Raw genomic sequence first — 8,770 nt, 5'->3', positions numbered from 1 at the left:
ATCTGATGCTCTTGAGCTAGAAGCTGAAGGTAGAGCGAGGTTAGGGGCAGTGAAGAGGTGGGTGGGAGACTTGGGGCATCTGGGCAGGAGCCCCAAATCCTACAGACATCTCACAGCCTCCACAGATTTACCGACTCAACCCGAGGCACTGCTGGGTGTCATGGCCGGCTGCTGAAAACCTTTAGCATTCCTGTCTGTGTCATGATTGTCTTGGGTTGGTTTAGACTGCAAGGCCTCATGGCTTTCCCCTTCATCCTCTTCTGCCCTTTATGCCTCATGGTCCTCTGTGGCTTCGTGGGCCGAGTCTGCAACTCTGAGATAGCTTCTGAGAGGCAACCCCACCTCCCAAACAGCATGGCCCCAAAGTTCTCCAGGGAAAGACTGCCAGGTGTAGCAAAGGCCACACAAGGAACACCCTCTAGGTCTCAGGTAGGCTTCTCATTTGGGCTTCTTACCGGGTCTCCCAGTTTCTTCCAGAAAACCACTTTGAACTTGACCTCCCACTGCTCTGAGGGCGGGGCCTCCCGAACCTGCCTAGTATTTGAGTAACTCCTCTCCCCTGCGAAGGTTTCCTTATAGACTCTCTGGTCTGATGTTTGTAGCTGCACAGAAGTGCCGAGCAGGGAGCCTGGGTCTAGGGACTATCTCTTTCCTGGACAGCTCAGGTTTGGCTGCACCTGCCGAATGGCTTATGGTTCACAATGAGTGGTTTCTCCTGGCTTTATCAGGCATGGTCAGAAGGGAGGCCAATGCAAGAAGAGGAGGACTGGGAACAAGTGGCATTGATTTAGATTGGGATATTTAAAAAGAATGTTCAGATAATTATTCTATCCAGGCTAAATACCAAGTGATTCAGCCTCCTCCCACATTGCCTGTCAAAGCAGGGTGGGCTGTCTCAGGCTGTCTCCATAGTTTACTGCAAATGAAACCCGTTACCACCCTGTGGTCCCCAGCCGACCCTAAACCCAGGAGGCCTGTGGTGCCTGTTCACATTCTCTCATCACTCTTTGAGGAGGGTTCCAGGGATGGGACCCCATGTTTCCACTCGGGAGGGGAAGCCTACCCCAGCCCTTTCCCAGGTGGTTGCTTTTGTACTGAGGGCCTGATGCCTGGGCCTCCCAGCTCTCAAGGGCATGTGTGCCTTCTCGGCAGACAGGACTTAAGGTTGCATTTCTGTAGAAACAGGGCTGGGAGAAAAGGCGGGGTGCACCCGTCAGAACAAAATCACTGGTACTTCCAGAGCCAGGGCTGCCTGGTGGGGCCCACGTGTTGGCGGGTGAACTCACGGCTGCTGCCGGGTGAGTCAGTAGAGAGAACCCACACGGCTTTGACTGACAATTTCACGTCAGAGTCGCTCCATAGAGAAGCCCAGTATCGTGTTCCTGTGGCGGTGTGTGTGTGTAGAAAGTGGGAGAGAGGAGGCAAGGGGATAGGAAGACCGGGGTCCTCAGAGTCCTGTTGGACCTTCTGCCCATAGAAACACCCAGTCAAGCCATCCGGGTCGGGGATCATGGCGGAGCGAAGTGAAGACAGACATCAGGACAGACTCCAGAGGCTTGGTTTTATTGTGCAGCTTTTTTTTTTTTCCCCTCAGCGAGATGCTGTAAGCTGTGGTGGCACTACACACGGTGACGGGACAGGCAGAGTTGCCAGTGGGGAAGTGGGTGTTGGGAAAAGCTATCTTCCGAGAAGGATTCACACTGGGTCTCTCTCCACCACCTGCTTCTCACCCTAGGAGGTTCCAGAGGAGGCAGGTGGCAAGACTTTGGTTGTCTGGGGGATCAGGGACAGCCAGAGGGGCTGGCACAGAGGGGCATGGGAAAGAATAGCCAAGGATCTCCCTTAGCAAGCTGGGTCCAGCTGGATGGCTCTAGGACCTCCTTCCTTCACTGACTTAGGTCTTCCAGTCAGAGTTCTGGCTCCCTGGGAGCTGGGGAGGAGCTGGCTTCCTCTGCCAGCCCAGTCACTCCAGGCAGTGGCAGACAGAGACAGGAGGGGTGATGTTCCCACACCTCTTCTCCCTCCCATCTCCCCAACATTCTCTGGTTGAACTTGCATCTTTACTGAATGTGCCCTGGCTCAAGAGCCCCAGGGGACTTCTTCAGTGAGAGGAGGGGGCGCGCGCGCGCGCGTGTGTGTGTGTGTGTGTGTGTGTGTGTGTGTGTGGCTGCTGAGAATGATCTTGTAGAATCTCAGCTCTCGTCATTGGACGGGCCACAAAGGCTGAGCAGCATGCTGATATCCTGAGATCTTGAGGCCCCCTCCCTGCCCACTGGGCAATACTTTCATCAAGAGTATGACTGTACCAGGCACAGACACACTCCAACTCTGTCTCCTTCAGGCAGCTGGCCTGGTTGGCAAGGAGGAACCCCCACCAGGGACTGGTATCTTGCCATCCCAATATCCATCATCCACCCTTATGCTCCGTTAGGTCCCTAATCCTGGCCTCCCTTGTCACAAACTCCCAGAGAAAAGAAAGGAGAAACTCGAAATAAACAGAAGCAGCCCCGGAAAGAAGAGTATAAAATGGCAGCCAGCGGTCAGTGGAGAGGGCGGAGTGTCAGAGCGGGGTGGTGGATGGCATGCAGCACTGGGGTTCCTTATGAGGGACGGGGTCCCTGTTTCTCCCCCAAGGGACTGAGGGACTGAGGAAGGGAGTCAGCTGACCCAGAGAAGCAGGACCTCTGTACTGGGCCTTGAGGCTTCCTGTTTCTCCGTGGACCCAACCAGTCACAGAGAAATAAAATCCATGGCTTGGAAGAGGGAGAGGGAGATTAGGAGCAGCAGCAGCCAGGAGGTGTTCTGAACCAGCAGGCTTATGCCGCCACACTTCACCAGCTTGTCTGTGGAGAGAGAAGGAGGTGAGGGGAGGAGGGGCAGCAAAGGCAATGCCAGGTGCTATCCCTTTAAGGCAGCTGCTGTCTTGAAGTCTTAGCTGGCTCGACCGGATGCTGTAACAGAATTACCGTCTTTCCACTAGCTCTTCAATATATAGTCTCCACCCCAGCTCTGCCTATCCCGCCCCTAGCCCCTAACCTGTCCCCACTCACACAGAGGGCAGCAGTTCCCCAGGGATCAGGCAGCCATTGGGAAATATGAGAAGGCTATTGGGCCCCTCTCCTCTCCAGCCCAGCTAATGGAGCTGCTGGTTGCTTTTTTTTTGTAGGCAGATTAGTTAGCCCCAGCCCGGCTAACCTGGCCATTTCATCTTTCTGGGGACCAGTCTCACCTCTGAGCACAGAGACATTTTGAGAGAAGGTTGTGGGAGACTGGCCAGAGACTCGCAGCTCACATGCGTAGGTGCCTTCATCCTTGGTGGTGAAGTTGGCTAAGGTGAGGACCTTGATGTTGGGGTTGCCAGTGACGCTGGTCCGGGAGCGGTACGTGTGCTCGGGTACTCCGAGAGTGCCTGCCAGAACGTGCTTCTTTTTCTCTCGGGTCAGGCTGAACTCGTGCTGGATGGGCGCGTTGGTCTTATTCTCATAACGGCAGTCCAGGCGAAGGTTCTGGTCCACCAGGCAGGCCGTCAGGCTGGTCACCTTTTGTCCTCTGGACATCTGCAAGACTGGCACAGCAGTGCCTTCTTTGAATTGGGGGAGACACAGAGCAGGGGCCTCCCACCTCCGGGAAGAGTAGGGTGGGGCCTGGCCAGGAAGGATGTGCGGTTTGCACTCACCCCTGGGGTACTGGTAGAATATCAGAACAACCCCCCCAGACTCCAACTTCCATCTCTAGTATATTCAACCTCTAAGTCTCATCAGTGAATGTTTCAAGAACAGGAGCTCAAGGGGAGTTCTTAGCTCCTGTAATGGAGTTTTCCACTTTGCTGAAGACCACCAACAGGCAGATCAGTGAGGTTGAGCCCTCCAAGCTTCCGAGTCTAAGACAAAGAGACTACATCCCCCAGGGAAGGAATGCCAGCCCTGCCCCTTGCCCAGTACCTGAAAGCAGGAGAGCGATGCCAATGACTGGGTTCATGGTGCCAAGGGTTCTGTCCTGGATTCTGGAGTGGGGAAAGCTGGGTATCAGCCAAGAGGTGGGACAAGTGAGCCCACATTCTCTGTCGGGGTGTACAGCCCATGTAGACCGCGATGGACACCCAAGCCCCTCCCTTCACCTCTTCTCTTTGAAGGTGACATTGCCTGAGGCTCTTTGCCACTCAGAGAAAGCAAAAGAGGAGGAAACACTTCCGGGGATGCTGTGTGTCTGTGCTGTCCCTGGAGTACTTCCCTGCTGGGCGACTCCTTCACTTTTCTGGGATTTAAGACCCCTCTGGGCAAGCATTGCCTATGTTTACAATTTTGATCTGGTAAACTGCACGCAACTTTTACCGTCTTAGTCCGAGTCCGAGTGCAAGGGTCAGGAGGGTCAGGCTTGGTCATGCCGCTGTGCAGCCGCTCTCCAGAACTCATTCAGTCTTTCTAAATGAACACTTTCATACTCATCGAACAAAAAGACACCCTCCTTGGGGACTAGTTGAGAAGATACCTAATGCCCAGATCAGTCCTAGCATATAATAGATACTCAAATATACTTGCTTATTTATAATTAATTATTTGTTACTATTTTATAGGGTCTCACTATGTAGCTTGGGCTGGCCTCAAACTCACCAAACTGCTGCAGTCTCCCGAGTGCTGGGATTATAGGTATGTACCACCACCTGGCCTATTATTATTTTATCGAGGCTGGATCTCCCAATGTAGTTTAGGATGTCCTTAAACTGTGTCCCGAGAGCTGGATAAAAGATATTTACTGGATAAATGAGGCTCTTTGAACCTTACGTAAGAATAGGATTGTGACCAGATGTGGTGGCGCACGCCTTTAATCCCAGAGGCAGTGAGGCAGAGGCAGGCGGATCTCTGTGAGTTGGAGGCGGTCAGCCTGATCTATAGAGCTGGTTCTAGGACAGCCAGAGAAACCTTATATGGGGGGGGGGAAGAAATTTGTGATGGGGTTTAAGAAAATGGTAAGCACTGGGTGGTGGTGGTGCACACCTTTAATTCCAGCACTTGGGAGGCAGAGGCAGGCAGATCTCTGTGTGTGAGTTCGAGGTCAGCTTGGTCTGCAAGAGTTAGTTCCAGGACAGGCTCCAAAGCTACAGAGAAACCTTGCCTCGAAAAACCAAAAGAAAAGAAAAGAAGAAGAATAAAAGATAAGCATCAGGCGCTGTGCCCCACAGTAAGTGATCCAGACAGCTTATTGACTAGGGAGGAGGTCAGGCACGTGTCTAGCTAAGGTGCCATAGAGGCCTGCACAGGACACAGGATATGAATGAGAAGCCTTAGCGCTCTGGTTGTACATAAGCCAGAGACGCTTGCAAATGCGGCCAGCTCTCGAGGATTCTGGGGGCTGCAGTTTTCTAGTCCAGTGTTCATAGCTTCCCGACATAGGTTTTCTGTTACCACCAGCTCCCCCCCCACTCACTCCCCACCCTGCAGTCAAGCGCCCCCTGCTCAGCACATTGGCACACTGAGCAGCCTGTCCTTGCTCGAGAGAGTGTTCGCGGGCTCCACCTAGGCTACACAGCCTTTTGCGCAGGGGGAAGAGAACGGGATCTCCAGGATGGGCTGCGACAGTGAATGTCATCTCAGCTTGGGGGGCGCTGGATCCCAAGACTTTGTGGCGGAGAAAGGGGGCTGTTTATTTATTTTAGAGACAAGGCTTCCTTAAGTAACCCTGGTGAGCTTGGAACTCGTGAGGTAAGACCAAGTTGATCTTGAACTCTCCATTCTGCTGCCCCCACCTCCTGAGGGCTGAGATTAAAGGCTAACCCGCCACGCCCAAGCCCGCATAGGGCTTGGATTTGAGAACACTGGGTTTTGGAGGAGAGAGTGTGGATTTGGGATTCGGGGGAGGAAAAAGGAACCCTAGAGGAAGGCAATGGAGCTGAGACTTGGAGGCCTGGCAGAACCAGGAGAAGAGGTAGAGTGCGCTGACAGAGGCAGTTTGTGTCCTGGTGCCCCAGTCTCAGAAGCCCACACCCAGCCAAATTCTGGGTCTCTCCCTGAGGCCACGCCTGGCTGACCCCACCCTGATGCCATTTCCGTATTTCAATCCTCCTCTGCCAATTGAGGTCCCCCATCCCCCCGGGATCCTTTCTAGCTCTTCCCTCCCCCGCGCCTGCCACCCAGTCCCCTTCTGCAGCACTGCGGTTTCCTTACCTGAGGTGCCCCGCACCCAGCGAGCCGTGAGGTCACCCGGCGGAGACTCCCTCCAGCTTGCCACCTGCCTCCTCCTTCTAGCGGCACTACCCCCTTTCCCTAGCGATCTGAACTTGGGGACCTCTGGGTAAACGGCAGAACCAAAGGTTGTCCTCGGTGTCCCCTTCCTCACGGTTCTCCTCTGGCACCCAGTCTCTGACAGCGCCCGCCAGCAAAAGCCTGCGACCCTGAACAGACTCACTCCCGCCCAGTCTGGGATGCAAGTCCCTTCCCCAGTTACCGCGCCCCCATTAAGGAGCGCCCTCGTATCCCTTTCCAAAGCTGCCGCTGGAAGGGCTAGCACCCCCGCTCTGTGGCTGTCCCTGTGTGCGCGGCTTCCTCCTGGCTCCTGCTCTCACCTGGACTCTGATAGCTGCAGCCTCGTCCGGATGCACCACCGCCTCTAGTTGCTGCACCCTGCGCGAAGCCCGCAGTTTTCACCAGGGGTGGGGGAGAGGGGGAGCGGGGAGGGCCTCGGGGTTCAGCCAATCAGAGGCTGAGGGGAAAAAGGATGGAGGGGGTGGGGTATCGGGTGAGGGCGCGCCTGGGTGTGGGAAAGTGGCTGGCTGTTACTGAAGGGGTACCCTCAGTCCTGTGGCCGACTGGCCTGCTTAGGGAAAAGACAGTTTGGGACCCCCCGGAATAAGGATGGGGCAGCCTCCTTCTCATACCGGAGCACTTGCTCTCCTTTTAAGACCGTAACCCTTTCTCTGCTAGAGCCTTCAGAAGTCTGGACAATGGAAGGGGAGAGTGCTCTTGGGAGGATTGCTAGCTCCCCCCTCCTCTCCCTCTAGGCTGGAGCCTCCAGGGACAAGTTTTGGCTTTGGAGCCTGGAATTCTGCAAAGGAAATTGGTTGGTTGCATTCCATGCCAGAGCAGCCTTTCGGAAGCAAGTCAAGAGGTGCACCCGCCTGGCCCCTCTCTCTGCTGCCCAGGCCTGCCCACCTCCAGTACCGCAGAGCCTTTGGTGCTGCTGGAGGAATGCTTTCTGCTCCTGACGCTATCCCTGGCCCAGCCAGCTAGAATGTTCTCACTTCCATGAGTCTTCAAACAAGGGAAGGAGTGTTGCCTTCTCACGAGCTTTGTGCCCAGCTCATTACATCCTCGGTCGCACTCCATCCCCACTCCCATCACAACAGACTGGGCCTATCCCACTCCTTGTTACTTCGTGGTTGGTCAGTGGTCCAGCAGACTGACCAATCGCAGGATCTTAGAACCCAAAGCCTCAGTGCTGAGCCACTCACTGCACTTCACACCCTTCAGCTAGTGGGAGAGAAAAGAGAGAACTCTCAGAATGGGGGTTGGGTTATGTATGTGATAACTGGAAAGGCCCAGTCCCAGTTTCTCATCCTCAGGGATACCTCTTCTCCCCCATCAACTTTGTGATGTCACTAAGAAGTTCTTTTTAAACACGGAGTGCTAATGGTTTATTTGTTAATATTTATTATTATTTTAAATGAAACTTAAAATTGTTTACACACATATAGTGTGTGTGTGTGTGTGTGTGTGTGTGTGTATCTTGTGCAAGCACATGGCCAAGTGCACCTATTTGGAGGCCAGAGGTCAGATTTCCAGAGTTGGCTCCTCCTACCACGTAGTTCTTGGGAGACTGACCTCTCAGGTGGTCAGGCTTGTTGACAAGTCCCTTCACCCACCGAGCCATCTTGCTTGTCCCTCTATTTTTATTTTTAAAAGGCTGGTCTGATTTGAACCTCCTGGTCTCTGAATTCTGGTTGGGAAGTCTTGTGGGCTAGCCCTAGGTCTCAGCCATCTGCCTGCTCATCCTCCTGTTTCCTCATAGAAGTCAGCCCTGGCACGGGCACTGCAGGCTCAATACAGTAATGGCCCTGCTGGAAGCCATCCCTGGGCCTGCAGATGCAATTTCAATCTCCTCCCTCAGTGCCTGAGATGATGGGACATTCTAACAGGAGTGGCACTATTCCTCTGGTAAGCCATTGAACTCCTGGGGTGCTTTTGGTAAAGCTCCCCAGGGCTTGGGGGTTAAGGAACAGCACCCCCTTTGAGGACCACCCCTTTCGTAGATGAACGCACCCGGCTTTACTGTTCAAAGGGGAACATCTCTGAATCTGTGTGTGTTGGCCTCAGCTTCTCACCCCCCTTGCATTCTTTCTCATTCTTTCAGCTTGCTTCCTGTCTCATTCCACACATGCTCCGTTCTGTCTCTGGACTGCCGTGGGTTCCTGTCAGGTTCAGGGATCTTTCCTATCTGAGCCCAATTGCTTTAGTTCGGGACTTCCTCCTCCCACAGCTTGGGTCTGGAGCTGCTTGATTCCTTTATTCTAGAGCAGAACATGGGCCAGAGGGCTGTTAGCTGCAGAGCTCAGGCTGCCTGAGGCCCTGGATGCTGCTATTCTGCAGGTCCTTCTGAGGCCTGTCTGTGCTACTTTGCGAAGGTTTCCAGGACCTGGCCTACTTTCTGGGTCCCCAGGCACTCTGCCTTCAGGAAAGTGAGGGGAGCATGGCCTGTTGAGAGCTTGCTACTCCGTGTCTGCTGGAGCATCATCTCCAGTCGGATGGCATCAAAGGCTGGAAGAAGACATTCCAGGATC

General features: G+C 54.2%; 1 protein-coding gene across 3 annotated transcripts; it reads right to left on the bottom strand.

Annotated features, from left to right (window-relative positions):
* Positions 1-1,542: 1,542 nt before the first annotated feature.
* Positions 1,543-6,655, bottom strand: Thy1 (Thy-1 cell surface antigen). Of its 3 annotated transcripts, none has more exons than XM_050120115.1 (4): positions 6,560-6,655; positions 3,942-4,003; positions 3,230-3,565; positions 1,543-2,843 (listed from the first exon to the last, which is right to left on the bottom strand). In XM_050120115.1, the coding sequence occupies exons 2-4, from the start codon at positions 3,976-3,978 to the stop codon at positions 2,731-2,733; spliced, it is 486 nt and encodes a 161-aa protein (XP_049976072.1). In that variant the 5' UTR covers positions 3,979-4,003; positions 6,560-6,655; the 3' UTR covers positions 1,543-2,730. The 3 variants fall into 3 exon arrangements, with proteins under 3 accessions (XP_049976072.1, XP_049976073.1, XP_049976074.1); XM_050120116.1 differs by lacking the exon at positions 6,560-6,655 and adding an exon at positions 6,162-6,524; XM_050120117.1 differs by lacking the exon at positions 6,560-6,655 and having other exon boundaries at positions 3,230-3,557.
* Between the last annotated feature and the right edge of the window lie 2,115 nt (positions 6,656-8,770).

Source organism: Alexandromys fortis, unplaced genomic scaffold (genome assembly GCF_014885135.2).
Source record: "Alexandromys fortis isolate MF-2015 unplaced genomic scaffold, M_Fortis_MF-2015_v1.1 scaffold_190, whole genome shotgun sequence".
Lineage (NCBI taxonomy): Eukaryota > Metazoa > Chordata > Mammalia > Rodentia > Cricetidae > Alexandromys > Alexandromys fortis.
The sequence above is the reverse complement of the archived record's forward strand: the minus strand, read 5'-3'. Positions and strand labels throughout refer to the sequence as shown.